Here is a 20,368-nt window from a genome sequence, read left to right on the forward strand (position 1 = left end):
ACTGATCTGGGAAATATTCACCTCACTTACAAAAGACATTATACAATATGTTCAGTGTGAGTTGAGGCAAGAGCAACCAAGTAGTAAATAAGTCAATACTGATGCAGAACTAAGATACAGTAAACACTGCTAGCTTTTTATTTGCAGCATAGATGATGTGTTACATTATCATCTTGTCAATGAGTATAAGGTTGTGTGTGGGTGTTTGCATGGGCACTGTATGCACTGCTTGTTTAACTCTTTCAATGACAGTGTGTGTGTGTGTGTGTGTGTGCCATATACCACAATGACTGTGGCAAGAAAGCATCATACCCTCTGCTACTGTGATCAAAATTACCAAGATAAACATGTGCACACAAACGTACAGATACACTACACATAGAGTCACATAAATACATATCACAACTACCTAAGAGGTTGGCTTCATGTGAATGACAGTGTTCTAAAGGGACTGAGACTTCTCCACAGGGTAGAGGCATGGGTGTGACAGCCACACTTGACAAGACGTGTGTCTTGACTGAAACACACTAAACACCGACTCTCAAGGTGGAGGCCATTTGGTCCTGAAAGTCATTTGAATAGATTTACATCCACTTAACATTACATGTCATGCATAAAAGATGGGATTATAATTGCTTCAATAAGAGTTTCATGATGAGCAAGCTTCATTTGACAAATCCATTTTGTTCCTCGTTCTTTATACAGCAGAGACATCGAAGCTTAAGTGGATGGCAATATTGTTGTTATTAGAGGTTTAATGTGGTGTGCACATGTGAGCCTGTGTGTGCATCAGTTTTATTCTGTATGTACTGCTCATATGTTATATACTGTACATGCATGTGCAAATACTGTATATGTGCATGCAGGTTTGTATGTGCACATGCATGAAAGTGACACTCACCAGCTCCTTCTTCTTCATGCACTCCATGAGAATGATGAACAGATGTTGGGCCTGTGTGCGGCTGTAGGTGAAAGTCTTCTGGATAGTCACCAGCAACTGGTCTCTTAGAGACTCATTAATTATGCTGTACAGAGATGTGTGGGGATGAGGGTCAGAGGCAAGGAGAAGAAAACGGTTAGGGGGAAGGAGGCAAATTAGATTTATTTGTCAGTAACTGAAACCAAGGTTGACTGTAGTCCCAGCACTACTATATCAAAGTCCTTGGTGAGATGTGATTCTGCCAGTTTACCTTTATCTGTATCTGGATATAAAACCATTTGAAGTCATTTATGTGTCTCATGAGGTATGTAACCAAAAATGTTTACTGTGTGTTATTAAAGTAATGCATCAGCACATTTCAGAAAGTGTATGCACTTTTTTAAGCGATTGCATCACTTCAGGTTTTTATCCTAATACCATATCTTTTTCCAAAAAAACTTAGCTGCAGAAGGACAATTCTGATAACAATCTTAGGAAGAATATTCCCACAGAGTGACTGCTTTTTCTACACTAGATAAAATGATTATTACTAAGCGTTTCTCCTTCGATTACAGCATACTGTGCACATGTACACACGTACCCTCCCTCCTCAGAGTATTTGTGTCCAAAGGCCAAGATGTCAGAGGCCCTGCCGCTGCCGTCACACACCACCACAGGGACGGGAGGCGTGTCCCTGAGGTACTCCAGTACAATGGAGATCACATTCGGGCCTCCCTCTACGATCAGAGCCACCACAGGCACACCTTGACCAATACCTGCACATGAAAACAAGTGGGTGCAGGGGAAACAGCCAGTGGAGAGTGATTGTAGAGAAGAAAACAGGGATGAACAATACAGAAAAAGGGGCAGAAATGTGGAGAGGGAAGTTAAGGAAAGTAAAACAAGGATAGTTAATAGGCTTTATTACATCAGCAGTATTTAATCTATAAATAAACTGAACTTTTTTTAACAATGTGCAAATGTGACACTTGTGATGTCTCATGACTGTATTGTCAAGACACTGTAAGCTTTCTACTTATTATAAAGAGTTTTTTTTTAGTACCTGTACTAAAATTAACCAGCCCACTTTGTTCTATCTGCTCTGTTACTGTGGCATGAGTGTGTGTGTGTGCGTGCGTGCGTGCGTGCATGAGAGAGAGAGAGAGAGAGAGAGAGAGAGAGAGAGAGAGAGAGAGAGAGAGAGAGAGAGACTTTCACTGATAAATCCCCCACTGTTCCACACAAAATGGCTCCTTGCCTGCTAATCACGCTATTTAGAGTAATTATGCATAATTAGCAGGTGGGTTTTTCTGCACACTTTGTACAGGAGAAGGGACTGTAGATATCAAAGTTATTGTCAAACTCTCGAATGAATTCTCTGCCTTACTCTTTCTTGTGTTGCTCCCTTTTCTGCTTCTGGTTTCCTTTCCACAATATATCTCATTATACAACTAAATATCGCCTTTAAGATACCATGAATCCTGTAAACCCCAGCGTCCCATTTTCTCTTAGCCCCAAATGTTCTTTCCCCTTTCAGTGGTCTCAGTCCAATCCATTTCCTAAACCCTTCTCCCCCCATCCGGCCCTTTCCTACTCTGTGTCTCACTTCCTGTCTTCCTCTCCCCAGTTTTTCTTTCTATATCCACTTAATTCTCATTCTTTCCCTCCCATTCTGTTTCACGTGGTTGTGTTTTCTGCCTGGTGTTTTGACTCTTCTAATTTGAAAGCTGTGTAACTGTCGGATCTTCCCCGCCCTGCACCCTCATCCTGGTCTGCATAATTCACAGAGCAGAAAGCATTGTCTGTCTTTCAAACACGCAGGAATACGAGCACATACAGATGCGCACTCATATACTGTACACACACACACACACACACACACACACACACACACAAGCACATGTACACATTCAGAGGCATACCCAGCACCATCACACATTCCCTCACACAGCCTCATGCGGCCTTGCAACAGGGACAGTTACATAAGGAGAATATTTTAGGGGCCTCGCCTACTTCAAAGAGGTAAAACGTCACTGTGCCACAACACATCACACGACCATACATCAACAGAGCTGAATGCGAGAGAGACGCAGACTAATGACTTGCATTTTGTATCTGATTCTTCCATTTCTTTTGGATGTCTATTTTGGCTGTTACCTGCATGTGTGCATGAGCTTGCAGTTGTGTCGGATCAAGCATTGATATTGATGACTAGTGAGCTTTGGAAGCAGCACGGCAGTATCTAAAGCAGATTATTGTTCAAATGAAACCCACCGAGGAACAGATGAGGAGGGAAAAGCACAGCTGTGTCATTGCTAATTGGTAGGAGAGAATTCTGCCTGTGCGGACGGGCACACGCGCACACACACACACACACACACACACACACACACACACACACACACAAATACAGACAGAGGCACACACACGTAAACAAACCACAAATTACGTAAAATGATCTTTTAAATACAGTCTTAACTACTTTATTTATTCTGTGGGAACTCAGATGTATTAAAACGTGGATGAGGAAGGTAAATAGCGGTCTATTTATTTAAATTAAAGCTGTCCACCCAGTGCACACACCTAAAATGTCCTACTGTGGGTGCCCATAACAAACATAAACTGCACCAAATCAATGTTATGATACAATTCTTTTTGCCTTAAAATTTTAGTGGGCCTAATGGTTGTAACTGTGATAATTCAATGAGAAATCTTTCCATGTGTGATGCCCAGGGAAAGCGCTTTTTAGTTTACAGACATTAGTATTATTATGTATGTGTGGAAAGTTTTTCTGGATCCATGAGCCTGGCACATACCACACAGTCCAGTGCTGTTCCTGAAGGCTTGAGTGGGAATTGAAGTCCTAAAAGTAGCAGTGTTAACTCTCCGCCAACTGCTGCTTCTACGGAACTTGCAATTTTATACTTAAATTTAATCCTGTGATTGTTAGAAAGCTGATAGTCCTTTGAATTATTTTATCTGTGGAGGCGGATTTTGTGGTCTGAACTCTTCTTTTATATCACATAAAACACTAAGTATTAGAACACATGCATTGTGGTTACATGAGTCAGCACTTTCAGAAGACCTATTGTTCTAGATGGAAAAGAAAACCATAGCTGGAGAGCTAATCTATCAAGTGAAGATGCAATCTTTTTATTGAACTACACCAACTGTTTACTCAGCCAAAGTGCAACACTCTTGTGCAGTGGACTGTCCATGTACATCTGTTTTTTCTCTCCATTTCTCACAACACTGTGTTTTTGATCATTCTTTCTTTGTGTTTGCTAATCCAGAAGTGAGTCGGGACTCTCCGTAAATAAAGGAGGAATCTGTACTGTAATGATAAATGCCCACAATTAAAGCAGAAACACTCTTGCATCTTCCAAAAACAAATCAAAACAGCTGTGTTTGCAGGAAATCTTGTTTATGCTACCCCCTCACCTTGCTGCTTGGATGCAGAGGTGTACTCCAGGGTTTGTCAATTGACCATGACATCACTGCTTGGTGTAGGTGCAGGTGCAACACTTCTGACCACATCCAACTACAGTGACTTGATAATCCTTAAGTGTTGTATATGCTCTTGTTTGTTGTTTGAACACTACTTTACAAGCGAGCTGCTGATCATGTCATTATAGGCTCTACATTCATGGCAGTGCAACAACCAGCGCAAGCAGCGCTCCAACCATTATTTTCCTGACCTTCCTGATTCGCTTTGCCTGTCTGTGCGGTATTTTATCCAGAGCACAGCATATGGTGCACAGGTGCGAGGAGAAGCACAAACAGGTGGGAGGTGTAAAGTGTAAAGTGAGTTGATTTTGGTGGAAAGGTGTGCTATGAACACATATCACATAACCTGTCTGTTTCTGCCGCAAAGTCCATCTGTTGCCACTTTGGTGATTTTATCAACAAGAGATAGCTAAATGCTTTGTAAGAAATACACACTACACAATATACCCTATACACGCTGTATTGTCTCTCTCAATGCTTTAAGCCCTTCCACCCCCTATTCTAGTATTGACTGTATCCATCCACACACTCCAACGCATCAGATAGCACAATCATGAAACCCCTACTCTCTCCTTCTCTCCCCGTCTTTCTTCATCTCATACATAGTTTTAACCCACTGCCCACGTCTTGTCTCTCAGGAGGGAAACTACCCTGAAAACTTTCTATATTTACCCACGACGAGGAAGGAACGAGGAGCAGAAGGAATTAGGGAGGGAAAGAAGAGCGTGTAAGCAAGACACACATAACATGCTTAAATGGTCCTAATTAAGGATCCTGCAATGACTCATCCTCTGCGTGTGTGTGTCTGTGTGTGCGTGGGTGTGTGCGAGTGTCTGCGAATTTGTCCTTGTATGTGTCAAATTAGTATCAGCATGACTGGAGGAGGTGTGCTAGAGTATGTGGGTCATTGTCTTCGCGCCCCCCCCCCCCATGTAAAAATCACAAAAACACTCACATAGACGCATATAAACTGTCATATAATTGTGTCATTGGTGTGGAGAAAACATTTTCAATTGGAATATATGGGTTAATGGTATTTTACCCCACGAATCTGCATCAACGTGCGGGTGTTTCTTAATTTTGTCAGTGCTGAAGATTATAAAGATTATATAGTCTTGTATATACTGTATGTTTGTGGGTTCAACAATTGTTGAGCTGCATCTATAGAAGGCAATGCATTATTCCCTGCAAACCAAACGAAATTATTTAGGTGAAAGTAATAAGTATTCAGGAAGCTTGAACATCAGACCCCATTTACCCCATTCACTTCAAGCATCGTGGACGAATCGGTAGCTATCGGACATCAAGTTACACTGAGATTACACTCAAATTAACCGTAGTACTTCCTGTGTCATTAAAGCAACAGAAAAAAAGTATCTCCGGTGATTTCAAATAATTCACTCATAGTTGAAAAATACAATTCATTCATGTGTTTGTGTTTATGGATAGCTGTTAACTCACTAGCTAAATAGTGGTAAGTGCAGAAGTTATTCTTCTATTAGCTTTTTTCGCAGTTACCAAACAACAATTATTAAGCAGTTTGTGCCGCAATTGGCATTTTTAAAAGGCACAATGAGAAGGAGTTTCCTAAGAAACAATGCATACACCCATACAAAAGTAATTCCTCTCTATGTTCACCTGACCCACTTAAAGTGTGTGTTGGTGTCTGTGTCTGCAGAGACCCTGCCCTCTGTGCCTGCATTTTCTTAATTTGCTGTGTTTGGGACATTTCTGGTCATCAACTTTTGGCATTCACTCTGCCTTTGCCTTTAGTTCTAGCTCTAGCTCTCATTCCTCAACCTCTTCTTCATCGTGGTAATCAAAAATCCCAAATTTTCCCAAAGGTAGTTAGGTATACCGCTCTTGAGTCACAGCCTTATGTAGGTATTTTTTGCTGCAGGTGGTACATTGGGCTGTGTTCTGGCAACTGCGGTCAGGGTGCACGTGCTTCTGGTGTTGCTGTGGCAAGTAAAAGGGGCAACCGACAAATCCTACTCATTCTGCATTTAAAATCAAACTTTTGTCCAGATTCTTATATCATTATGTCTTTAAAAACAATTTTTCCCCTTTAAATAATAATACAAAAGAAACACTTTGGCCACAAAATTCAGGGGGAAAATAACAGTAACAAATAAACTGATTCACACAGTGACATTATCAATACAGAGTATATTCTCTGGATACATGATTTGTGATGAGATGCACACATGTAGCCACGTATAAATGAAAGCGTATTTACTAAATGTAATTGAGATTTTATGTCTTACTTTACAACTTTGAATCTGTTTCTTGTATGACAAATAAAGAAGTTTACTTGTTCTTGCCAAAAATTCTGGATTCATCTCATATCACTATGTATCAGCAACTAATGAGATAGATATATTTCTACTCAACTGCACTGCCTTTAAATGACCATGAAAGCAACAGCGAAAATGTCATCACACCACAAGTGCAACAGTCCCCGTCCGGGTAGTTGTAAATATGTCACTTTGTTTTGACTCTCACTCCAGCCAATCAGTGAACTGTTGGAAACACAGTCAGGTTTATTGCATAGTCACAGAAATCCTAAACACTAAAATTAAGAAATAATTGGTAAAAAGAATAAATTATACCATAGTAAAAAAAAAAAATGCCACTCCTACTTTTCCAGACGACATTTACCAGTTCACACTACTGATCATGCACTCAAATTCTTTCTACACCACATAACATGTTGTCATCCATGCACATCCTCACCCTGGAACCATACCTGGAGCAAGTCTTGTATTCAACCTTACCCACTACTGCCTCTGTTATCTCCCCACCACAGGGTTGAACACTGGCAGTTCATGTTTATCATTTTGACATGTTTTTTGTATCCGTTCGTGCATGAACACACCTTACCCACAGTGACTTCAACTGTCGCCACACTGCCTGCGTACACTTACTCTCACGTGTCCGCAACTATTTTATCTACTGATCCACCCCCACAGCGTCAGATCAGCCCCACTGATTTAACCAGTCATTGAACCAGCACCTCCACAGGGACCAAAACCATTGACCAGAGGGTTTAATAAAACAAATATTAATTTATGTGACCCGTAAATGATCGTCTTTAAAAATGAATGAACTTGTAAACATTTTAATGGCTCTGACTCTGCAGCTGTGTGATGTGTCAAAGAACAAGGGCAACCAAATAATCCAGTTGGTCACGCAGTTGGACAGCATAAACAAGGCGTAACATTAGCTATATCTGAAAAATCACGAGTTTGTCCAGGTACTGCTTGTAATGCTTGAATGAACAGCATTACAACCCTCTTGACTTCACATGTACCATAGCTTAACTATAATTTCTTCTGTATGGGCTGCTCCACCGTGGAGGACACAATGTCACACCCAGACTGCAACGCAAGGCCTTATGGCTTCTGGATTCAATTAGCTACGTATGCTATGATTAATGAAACCGCTGCTATAGGAGGGTGAGTGAAGGTTACACAGTAGACACAGTTAAAACACACACATGCCTGCACGTGTGCACACAATCACTATACAACATATGGCCATTTTTAATAATCCGAGCCATTTAGGTGAAATGGAAGAGGGCATGCCTCATTCATACTTGCAGACCTTTTCTGAACTTGTATAAACTAATAACTTTTATTCCTCGTTGGCCATGACGTGTGCATCAAGTTTAAGATCGCCACATTGCAAAACACTAAAGTGTGAGTGAATAAGATGCAGGGTTTTCTTTTTTTTTCTTGTTCGTTTAAGAGAGAAAATAAGAAAACATTAATGGATGAAGCCTATTATGTCCATTTTCTGGCTGCCTTTTCATTACCTCTTCCTGCCTTTTCAGGGAAGACACCTCAAGGTAATATCTCGCCTCTCTGTCTGCATCCTCCTCAGCTGCCTCACACGTCCTTCGCTCTTCATTTTCTCACTCTCCTCTCATCCTCTTTTACTTGTCATCTCTCTGACACAGGTGTGTGATTAAAAAGCGTCATGGCCACTGCCGGAGACACGTCAAAAGAGGTGTGCAGCGGTCGAGTGAGCTGTGCTGAATGGTGCCAATCGTTTTATGGATTTTCTTTCATCTTTAAGTTTGACAGTTTCTGCTAGCTTCAGGAGGATACTTTTAAATAGAAAAATAGAAAATATATTCCTGTGTGACCTTAAAGACCATAAATAAGAAAATGGATGAGCAATACAATTTTTACATCAACAATTTGTCTATGATTATGCAATGTATATTTATGTTTACGGGTTAGAAGCTTTATACCTCTGTTGGTGTGGAAGGCACAGTGTGGAGCATTTACCCTAGCGTGTGAGTGCACTGGCTCCATCCACCATATTTACAGCCTCCCAACCCCAGTTTCCCTTCTTAAAACATTTCTTTTGTTTACCCCCAACCAGCTGTCCCTCACATTTTCTTGTCCACTATCCACTGAAGAATGTACAAAACCGCAGGAAGCGACACCATCAAATATACAGTGCAATAGACACTGGAGAAAGTCTGCGGAGGGAATACACAGATCTTGTCACTAAGGGTGGTGTTAAAAGGTTTAAGGACTGCACAACTGTGCTCCAATGATGAGTTTTGACAGGTGCCAACAGTGCTGCTATAACCTGCAGTGAAAATGTGCAATGGGCAAAATTACCACAAATATCTTGTGGCACCAGGAAATCCAATGTTTCAGTAAAATGACTATGACATAGAAGATTTGTAGAAGACATTATTTGACTAAGTGCAGTCAGACCAAAACGTTCACTTATTTGTTATATATAATCAAAAAATGTTATAATATTGTGACGGCAATTTAATTGCTACAGCATTTCCGGCAGTCACACGGTGATAGCTGTTGCATGGAAAATCATACACAGGCACAGTAGGATTAGCTACAGGACTGCCCAGACATTACAAAAATACCACAGGGGGAGATTACGCATATCTATCCACCACACTTCTTTCATCTTGTGTGCAGTGTGCAGTGGCGTGACTGTCTGTTGAAGAGAAAAAAGAGAAAATAAAAATAAAGAGCTTGTGGTTACGTGTGGTCCACAACCCACACGTTAGGCCATTCAACTAAACTGCTTTTTCACTCTTTACTTTCTTTATCCTCCTTTCCTTGACAGGACCTCGGGCTACACTTCGATCCCACAGGAGCGCCGCTGTGAGGAAAATTGATGCGCTCCTCGAATGACCGTGGACAGGTAATCAAATCAAGAAATGGTCCTTGTCTGCCAATGCTACAGTGGTGAATGAGGAAGTAGAGGATACACACGCACAACAAGGACATATACATGTGTAGTAACCGCACAATGGGGCTGCATATTGACTGCGCAATATGAATTGTAGCATTCGCAAATGTAAAATGTGGCAGTTTTGTCAACAGTGTGTTACCCTCTTCTGGTAATAAAATGGTCCGTTTGCTGATGTAGCTGTTTTAGTGGAGTTTTTCCAATGTTAAGAAGCTTAAAATGATTTAATGGGCATCAAATTTCACAGCCATGAAAAGATTAAATAATGATATGTATGCACTTTCTTTGATTTCTTCTTCAACATCACATTAATGACTGTATGCATGTGCAGCTGCCACACCTGTATTTTTCATTGGTGTTTACCATTAAGATTATTATTTATTTAAGCACTTCTGCAACACTATGCATTGGCCATACTGAACAGGTACTTATAACCAGTGGGGTGATTTTATATATTAGCTTTGTAAATCTACCAATCAACAACAATAGCTAGATTTATCACATGTTCTCAATTTTATTTAAAACACTGCCCAGAAAAATAAAGTAAAAGTTATGAGAACCATTTGGATTTAGGGCTAAGGGTCTGTCTATGAAGATTCTCAGTCATCCAGGTCATAGTTATCCAACGAGGGTTAAAATGAAGGGCAACTGGACTTGGTTGAAGATACTGGAAGACGTTTCGTCCCTTATCCAAAGGACTTCTTCAGTTCTGACTGACTGGCAGGGAAACTCAGCTATTTAACCTCAGTGGGGTCGTTGGCCCGGGTCATCGATACCGCTGGTTCGTTAGTGTTCCTTGGTGTTGTGACGACAGTCGTTACAGTCGTTAAGACTACCTGTGGCCAAGACTGAACGACCATCGTTGGTATCTTCACCTGAGGCCAATGGGTTACGTTTGTTGAGTTTCCTGGGAAGTGATGAAAGGACAGCATTGTAAGTGGGGGATAAGTGGTGGCGTAGACCCCCTCCCCTGTTCAATGACGGCTTCTCAACCCTGTACCCTCAACGACTGTAACGACTGTCGTCACAACACCAAGGAACACTAACGAACCAGCGGTATCGATGACCCGGGCCAACGACCCCACTGAGGTTAAATAGCTGAGTTTCCCTGCCAGTCAGTCAGAACTGAAGAAGTCCTTTGGATAAGGGACGAAACGTCTTCCAGTATCTTCAACCAAGTCCAGTTGCCCTTCATTTTAACCCTCGTTGGATGGCTAAGGGTCTGTTTTTGGGGTGGCACGGTGGTGCAGTGGTTAGCACTGTCACCTCACAGCAAGAAGGTTGTGGGTTCAAACCCAGTTGCCCCAGCCTTTCTGTGTCTCTTTGTCTTGCATGTTCTCCCCCTGTCGGCTTCCTCCCACTGTCCAAAGACATGTGGCCTAGGTTGATTGGCCCTGCGATGGACTGGCAACCTGTCCAGGGTGTACCCTGCCTTTTGCCCAATGTCAGCTGGGATTGGCTCCAGGCCCCCGCGACCCTGTACGCAGGATAAGCGGTTGGTTTGTTTTTGGCTGATACACGACTGCACCTCAAGATGCAACTCCAGCCAACTTGAGAGACAGGTTATAAAGTTGAAGTTGTTTATAAATATAACGTCAGACACTACGGATTTCAAGGTGAGTGTGAGAGAATCCGTGGGGTGATAGTTCTGTGTTATGGATGATCAGCAGCAGATATAAAGTGCACATGATCACCTATCAACCTGTTTCATTAGTAAATTCCAGGCAGTGTAAGTGCTCGCCTTGGATCCAGACAATACAGTATGTTAAAGCTAGTTCTCCGATGGATACATTAGGGATGGTACAGTACTTTACCATCATGTGGATGGCCCGATGCTTGAATGACGACTGGGCGTCCCTTTGCCTTCCCCGCCCCTTTTGTATGAGTCCAGGCATAGGATGACAAAGGGAAGTCCATAGGTCACATGAGTGGATGACGAACAGCAATGGAGTACATTAGTGTATCCTGTCAGCTCCAGGGACATTTCTTAAATCTCTGAAGTCAAGGGGTTAGGAGGAACATGGTAGTGGTTACACTAGTGAAATAAAAGCCCAGTTTTATTCTGACATTTAGCATACACTTATAAAGTCCCTACAAGTGAACATCAGTAGGTCTGACAGTGAGCAAAAATGGTGGACAAAGGTAAGGTTTGAGTCATGATCTTGCTCTCGACACTATAACCAAATATCCATTAGGTAAAATCTATTTCCTGACACCCACAGTTTGAAATAAGCATTGATGCTAAAATGTGTGCTTTCATGTCACCCAAACCCTGAGGAAATTATTATAAAACCGCTTTATGTTGACAACAAAAGAAGGTAATAACAAATAAATCAGGGCCGCAAACAACATTGCTCTGACTCAGGTTTGTTCCCGGCCCTGACACCTTTTAAACAATGCTGTGAGAGGCAATTGAGAAATGTATTTAAAAGGGTATCAGGGAGGTTTGTGTGTGCTTGTGTCTTTGAGTATGTGTGTGTGAGAGAGAGAGAGAGAGAGAGAGAGAGAGAGAGAGAGAGAGAGAGAGAGAGAGAGAGATAAGAGAATGAGACAGAGAAATGCATTTTTGTATTCATGCAAATCCATTTGGTTTCTAGCTAAGGTATAATGTGGAAATTGAAAACAGAGAAATGCAATGTGACAAGGGCTCAATGGTGGATGAACACTCCAGACAAAGGCAAATATGTGCCCGTGCAGACTCAATTACACATTAATATACACACAGGACATAAACGCCTACGTCTTTAGACACAAAAAACTGAAACCCACTCCTGCTGCCCTCTTCTGAGCATAATGTACATTTGATGCAACAAATTAGAGCTTCACAGGAATACATAACAGAGTGAGATTCTGTGGAGCTTAAACAGCAGAGCATTATAATACCCTGTTATTCACGTGTCTGTCAATATATACAAAATACACCAACAAATTAGGTCATCCTACAGTCAGTGATATTGACCCATTGCTTTAAAATGCCTCCTGTGTACAATATTCCGATTGGTTTGAACTATCAAATAAAGCTAAAAAATACTATACAAACATATTTGATGTAGCATTTATATCTTTATGTGTGTTGATACGTACTTGGCGTATAACATGTAAATGTGTATGTACATGTACAGTGGGTGGGTGCTGGTCATTATGTCTGCGTTTGGTAGCTTTGTGCAGCACCCTGGAGCAGCGAGACTATCAAACAGGTTCATTTGAGGAGTTCATCTGAGCTGTCAGGAAGCTCCTGAAGGGAGGGACAGTTTCAAAGGCTCATTGAGTTTCACCACAGCTGGCTAAAAATACACTGCCTGACAGCATGTGTTCAGTATAAAGCAGGTAATGATAATTTTAGTCTGCTATAAAATAGATTTTGAACCCAATTAACCCACCGTGGCGGCGTTGATAAAACAAGGATTACAGTTTCATTGTGTTGTCATAATGAAACTTGCCGTGTCGTTTAAAAACATCTCCTCTGATTTAGGGTAATTAGTTCAGTCTGGCAATAGCCATGACAGGCAGCTGCAGTACATTTCACTCACGTGTGTTGATCTTCTGCAAGGAGATGTGTTTCTCTAGCTGCCGTCGCAGTTTGACCTCAGCGCCGTACTTTCCAGTGGTGCCATTGTCTGCCAGAATGAAGTGGGAGTGGAGACTGTTTAGAACTGTCAACTTGCTCATGGGGTTGGACATGGTCTGGTATGGACGCACCACCTAGCCAAGAGAAGATCACATTAAAAATTAAACATCTGAGAGGCCCATGGCTGACAGGGGTATGTGGAAACGTGAAAAACGACAAATGTATGGTTTAATGATGACAAGGGCATGATTTATAAGCACCACTGATGTAAGTACGGGCAAAAAAATTAATCTGGCAAAACATTGCAGTATGTTCTGATTGTCAGGTGTTTTAATTAAAGAAGCACTCCACTGATTTTTCACCTCAAGTTCAATTTCCTTGTCACAGGGAGTGTGCCTCAGAAACAGTTAATGTCCTCTGTGGCTCTGGAGAAAGCTTTCTAAAGTTTGATTATGTCCTCAGGGATTATCTTGGTTTAGGCTTGGAGGCTACACATTTTTAATGGCAAGCCTATGTTATAAACTGGGGCATGGAGTTTGAAAGGCATTAGCATTTAACAGGCAGAGAGAGACTAACGAAGAGACGCTACCGGTTGCATCATGGGAAATGTAGGATCCAGCATTTCGGAGCTTGACACATACTAGCAACCAAAAGTCAGGATAACTCTGCCTCTGCTGCACCGAGATCAGTCTCTTGTGAGTCCTCCAACCTTAATAACTGGAGTGTCCCTTTAAGACATCAACATTTAAGCATACAGGGTAATTAAAGATGTTTGGTTCCTAATAAATAATTTCACAAAAATAAAAAGACTCTATTTACATATGTATATTCAATAGCTGCTGCATGTCTTTTCTACAGCATATTCTACTGCAAGAGTAGCTCAGACACCCTGATGCATTCACACAATCTGTAATTTTAAACAACACATATTTTTTGTACTGCTATTAAAGTTCCACAAAATTACACTAAAAATATTAATACAATATTAAACAGTTTCTCTGAAGCCTAGATTAGGTCTACTGGGGCAGCGCCTGACAATCTGAGGTAAATTCATCTGGTCATTAACCGTACAGTTCAGACCAATCAAGCATAAAAAAAGTTAAAAAAAGAGCTTCAGCACTTAATAATCTCATTTCAGCCACCGACATTAATCGGCTCTGTTTGTCTTGTTCTGGTGGACAGAGTGCAGCACATTCTCATGAAAGTTTAACTATAACATAACACTGATTCCAGAGATTTGAATGAGTCAGCAGCATGTGCTCTGCTGTCTCATGTGGACCTGCCAGCTGTCTAACTCACTTTGAAGGAGTGTTTATCACAGACAGAATTGGTTTACTCAGCATCTCAGTTAATAAACTGCAGTTTACAGGCAACTGTGGACTGCACATGACATTTATCACATATACACACGCAAACGAGGGCTTTAAGCATGCAAACACCCACTCTGTTTCATATTGGTCCATATGTTTGCTCCCAGAGACTTACATCTTTGCCAACAAGATCCTCTTGATTTTCTACGATGCCCCATGGAGCAATGCCAATGGTGCAGATCTTTCCCCTTGACTTGGAGGCGTGGTCTTTCAGTGCATCACCCACATGACGAATCACCCCTGTGTGTGTTTGTTGGTGTGTGTGTTTGTGTGTGCATACATGTGGACAGAGAAACAGATTACAAACTTAGTATGGATACGATCAATCCATAAACTTTCATAATGATACACTCTGCTGAGGAAGATAAAGATGCTGTGAAGAATCTAATAGGCGCAGAAGACAAAAGAACACACACAACTTCAAACGCAGACAGGTCGTAGCTCCAGGCCTCTAGTTGTTGTCCTCAGGGGAGCAGAAGTGAGACCTGGAGGCGATCTCATCCCATCTCTCCTGTTGACATTCATTCCTTCTCCGCCATCAACAGTCCCTCCAATCCATCCCTACATCCATTATTCAGACCTCTGTCTTCCTCTTTCTTGCCTCTGGACCCATTCTGTCACTAAATCTTACTTTCTATTTCTTTCTGTATTCAAGTGTGGGCACTCTACAGCATCCAACGCTGTATAATGTTTTTTCCATCTGTTCTTTTTCTTTCCTGTTCTTTTCCTGTTTCCTAAACATTATTGTCCCGTCTTTTTTTTGTTTTTCCATGCCTGCTACATTGAATCTAAGTTGCTAAAAATACATCTCTTTTTATAGACCTAGAAACAATACAAGAACAGTACAAACAGTGAACTCATACAGACAAAGTGAAACAGTGCTCATATGAAGTCCAATAGCAACACCTTTGATAAGGTTTGACCAAAGGTAAAGCTACTTTTTAAAATGAAATAGCTGTATAAATTTTCAAGATACTAAACTTACATTTAGCAATTTTATGACTATCAAGATCAGAAACATGAGCCCCTTTTCCACTGCATGGTACCAGCTCGACTCGCCTCGACTCTACTTGCCTTTTTGCTTTTCCATTGTGGAAAAGTTGTACCTGTACCTGCTACCAGGTACTTTTTTTCATATCACCTCCGTCGAGGTTCCAAGCGAGCTGAGGCAATCCTAAAATGTGACGTGAAAACACAGCAGACTACTTATTGGTCAGAGAAAATTGACACTATTCACTGCGTCATCATTGCGCGCGCCTTTTCGATTTCATCACTAAATCCACTTCTGAGAAGTTTTGAGGTGAGAAGTCAACTGCGTAGATTCCAAATATTGATAGTTTTATGAAAAGTGATGGCGGAACAAAAATGTACTTGAAAGTCTTCGGAGTTGAGGAGCTCCGCAAGTGGCAGCGGGGAAAGCCTGCGCCAACCCGCGCGAAGTACACATGAGCCGCCCGCTCATAGAGCCCTCTGCTCCCACCGTCACACACACCGCTGCAGCAACAACGGCAGAGGAAAACTCAGTTGTAAGGTTTTCATACGGCTTATCTGTCTTTACATTCTGAGTAACGTTTTAAATTAAATCAAGAGACAGCTGGATGTAGGTCGCTGGTGTGTGTGTCGCATTGAACATTACGTCGCGGCAGTTGTGTGTGGCGTTGCTATGACATCCAGCTACATTGAGGGGTACTATCTGCAATGGAAAACGGAGGACGGCGAGCCAAACCCGAGTCGAGTACAGTCGAGGCGAGTTGAGCTGGTACTGGTAATGGAAAATCGGCAAAGGTGGAGCCAATGGTGAAGTTCCCTCACAGAGACTACTTTCCATATGCATCATAAATCTTGGTTTTCCTTATATTATTTTAACTTCCACCTCCTACTGTATGTTCAAGATCTAGTCCACTGAGCTCGTCATAATCCCTACTCCAGGCCAAATTCATCCACCTGCTTAGTACAAGGAAATTCTTGTATTGCTTTCACTGGAATGCCACTCCTTGAAAAGCACAAGTCCATGATAGACCCAAATGAAACAACCTTTCATTGACTTTCAGCGATAAGATAAATCAGTCTAGACTCCCTGACATTATTTTCATTAAAGATGAATGAAATAATAATTGAGAGCTATCGCTTCACCTGTCTGGTTTGACTAGTGAGTGCTCATAATATACTTAAAAGAACCCTTTCACAGTGAGCCAGTGGTTTAACATTTTTACAGCCTTGAGAGGCTTGATTAATGGTTATTTAATAGCTCATAAAGTATGACGGACATTTTACACACTCATCATACGCACAAGCACCTGGCCACTCAATTTTTATAAAAAGTGACGCTGCAAATTAAAATATCCTTATGAAATATTTTTACACTACACATGTATGAATGTAACATGTTTGAGTTTTACGTGATAGTAATGGTTGTTTCTAAAATTAAGCTGCGTGTAGTGTACTTTACCTGTGTTGACCCCGCCGGTGAAGATCCAGGCTCCTGTTGTCATGGCAGCCTTGATGAGCCCTTTGCCAAAGACCTGTTTGAGTTTAGGCTGTAATTCAAAGTTCTGCAGGCCCCCGTGGACTGAGATGAGCAGCTTGGGCAGATCCAGCTGCCACTCCTTGGTCATCAGGTGGAGCAGCAGGTCAGGCTTGGTGTCATAAGACACTCGCACGTACTGAAAACAGTGGCGGATGTGTCAGTGATGTACAGTAAAGTGGCACATCTGCATCACCCTCAGGCACATGATGACTTGAAGTCTGCATGTGCCCGAGGCATAAAGACACAAACAGGAACACACAAATAAACAAATGTGCATACACTACATGATAACATACATAGAAGTATTTGGTGTGAAACAAATCTGTGAAGGCAATAATTTTTCAACTTACAACAATATTGAACAGATGTTTGCTATGATTGGAGAACCACATGCACTATAGAACATCTGTTTATCTACCTAATTCACCATCAGACACCCAACCTGACATGTGCCTGGATGAATAATTTAACACTGGGAATAAATCAGACATAATTCAGCCTTAATCATCTGAATTCCCTGAATGCTACAGAACGTGTGATGTTATTCTGTCAGCGTGGTTATCATAGACCATGACTGTGTGAATAATCAGACTTTTACTTTTTGGATGGATCGAACTTTTATCTACTGCAATGTCTACACAATTAAGTCTTTCAAATTATAATTATTTATTATAATTATATGTAATTATGCAATAATTATACTAATTTGAATGATTTTGTGGTTATCTACAGGCATGATAGTGTGATGAATTCTGCATATGGGTGATGCTTTTACAGTGTACAGCTACAGTGTAATTTGAAGAGAAGCTGGATTGAGGAAGGTACACAAGGATTCTAGATGAGTCCTCACTACATTTGTACTAGGAATATGTATGAAATTCATTAAGTGCCAAAAAAATCATTGAGCTGTTCAGATCAAGGAGTGAATTCATTTCAGTCAGCAAGGCACGCTCTCTCCTCTGTACCTGTGTGCTGTCAATCTGTATCAGTTTATGACAGCGGAGTTAAATATCTACAAATCACATTCAATTATTATGCACTTTCAGCTGTAGCTACTGCCTTTACCAAAGTTTTTACAATCCTCTTTTTACAGTATATTCAGATGGGGCCACTCAGTTTACTCAAACTTTGACAACTCATGTCAATCCAACAGCTCGTGTTATCTGTCTCGTTCTTGACACCCATGTTTAAATCTCCATTCATTTGTCCATCATTCGCAAAGAGTCAGATACTGAATATTAGATTTTGACAAAATTTGGGAATGAGGCATCTCGCTAACACATTCTACCATTTTCAAAAGCACACTTATTAACACAAGGAATCATAATAAAAAAACAGGTGTCACAAGATGACTGCTTGCCCTTCTGTTGTTTGGATGTGTATTTTTGGACCTCAAAAAGTGTAATGTTGTTCTGTTCTGGTTTGTCTTGGGATGTTCACTATCTCGAGAAGCAATGTAGATTTGTTAAGGGAGTCACCATGGCTTTGTTGGAGTGTCCTCCTCCCTGGAACTCAATGGTGCCAAAGGCATCAGTGGGGCTGAGCTGTGGTGTTTGCTGATCGACCACTTCTCTGACAGGCTGTCATTCTTGGCCAAACGCTCTGCCTTATCGTTCTGACTGGATGAGATGCCCGGGGGCAGGCCCACATGCTGACCTATCAGACGACCACACAGCACCTGGATGAGAAGAGAAAGTAGAAGTGAATGTAATTGTATATTGGCAATATTACACAGTCCTTTGCAGAGTACAAGTTAAAGCCACAGCTCTGAGAGAAACTACTGTAGCACTGAAGAAAAAAAAGAAGAGGTTGACAGGGAGAGATTGCGTGTGACTGAGAGAGGGAGAGAAAAGCACGAGAGCTGCCATAGTCATGTGCCTAGCAGTAAGAGGAGGGCAAGGCGAAATGAATGAGCTTGTCATCTGATTCTTCCATGATTGGGAGGAGAGGAGGAGAAAAATCTGTAGGCCGCTGCAAAATGTTATTGGCTCTGTCTCTTTTTGCCTTTTGAGTTTTATCTCCCTTGTTCTACTCTCCTCCTCCCTGTCAGCAACTACAGGACTTAGCAGAATGACAGTTATATAAATTTAGTATTCCTATATGGGTTCATATAGTACTGAATGCAGCTTTCTTATGCTGTGTTTTAACCTTGCAGGATGGAGTGGGAGCCTGAGAGGAAAGGGAGTCAGGAGGCTTTGATTATCACTTGACCTCTGGTAAGAGATGACTACTTTGTCTCCTTCTGCCTTGTGCACCAACCAAGTGTTTTGACTAAAAGAGAAGTTAATTTGATCTTCAGGACATCTCTTTCCCTTTCCCGAGGCTTCCACCCGCTTTCTTCCAGTTATGCTAATCCTGTTTACCTAACAAAAAGTGGCATTCCTGTGTGAGTATGAGGGCGGCACTGCAGAAATTAGACATGCCTCTGACTTTGACACCGAAGCAACAGCATCAGCTGTGGAAAAGATTCGATAACATCACTGTGACAGTGAGCAGAATGAGAGAACGTTGAGACGGTCTCTCTCAAAGTAAACTGCACTTTCACAGTTACACTTGCTACACTGGTAAGCAGTGTGCTCCTCTCTATCTTTAGCATAGCTTAAATGAATAATGTTTTAAAATGATGCAAAACATTTTACTGACTTCATGAACTGTCCTGGCCCGAATTCATATTTGTGGTTTTATCAGCATAATGTCGTGTTTGGCTCATTAGTGTAGAGCATCTACCTGTGATGCAAATAGAGGCCAGCGTGGCTTTACTCTGAGGCATGTTTGAAAAGGTCAGTAGTGAAACAGGGCTCTTTATCTGCTTTACTGCTTGTGATTGAGCTAACACATTAGCTTACTCACTCATTACGGTCTTGTAGCTTTTGTAGCAAATAACAAAACAGACATTTTCCCCATTTCCTTTACACACATTCTTACTCACCTATGGGGGTCTTTGGCGCTCACTATGATATGAACACATTCTCTCTGCTGAATGCTCTTTCTATCCACGATTTCTGTGCCTGCAGAAATGAAGACAGAAGAACAGTCAGTTTCTGTCAGATAATGGAGCTGTGACCGACCATGCAACGTGAAAGCATACTTTGACTGTTTTCTTGTCCTATAATAAGACAGGTTTGTTTGTTGTGTAAAATTAAACAATCTGAGCTTGTTGTATACAGACTTATCTTCCACAGTTATTTCGTCGACAGCAGCAGTCCATTTTGGGGGGTGGCAAACAGAGACAATGTTGG

At 41.4% G+C, this 20,368-nt stretch overlaps 1 protein-coding gene across 1 annotated transcript; it reads right to left on the minus strand.

Annotated features, from left to right (window-relative positions):
• Window positions 1-880: 880 nt before the first annotated feature.
• On the minus strand, window positions 881-20,137 carry LOC119888103 (transient receptor potential cation channel subfamily M member 3-like; the record flags this gene model as incomplete). Its single annotated transcript, XM_038698534.1, is given in 9 exon segments — window positions 881-1,025; window positions 1,521-1,695; window positions 13,195-13,366; window positions 14,718-14,842; window positions 17,052-17,265; window positions 18,608-18,678; window positions 18,681-18,807; window positions 18,911-18,917; window positions 20,059-20,137. Coding segments are annotated over 9 exon segments (1,115 nt in total), but the record flags the coding sequence as incomplete, so codon positions are not given.
• Between the last annotated feature and the right edge of the window lie 231 nt (window positions 20,138-20,368).

This window comes from Micropterus salmoides, unplaced genomic scaffold (genome assembly GCF_014851395.1).
Source record: "Micropterus salmoides isolate LMB-PRFRI ecotype aquatic unplaced genomic scaffold, ASM1485139v1 Ms_hic_scaffold_484, whole genome shotgun sequence".
NCBI classification, from domain to species: domain Eukaryota; kingdom Metazoa; phylum Chordata; class Actinopteri; order Centrarchiformes; family Centrarchidae; genus Micropterus; species Micropterus salmoides.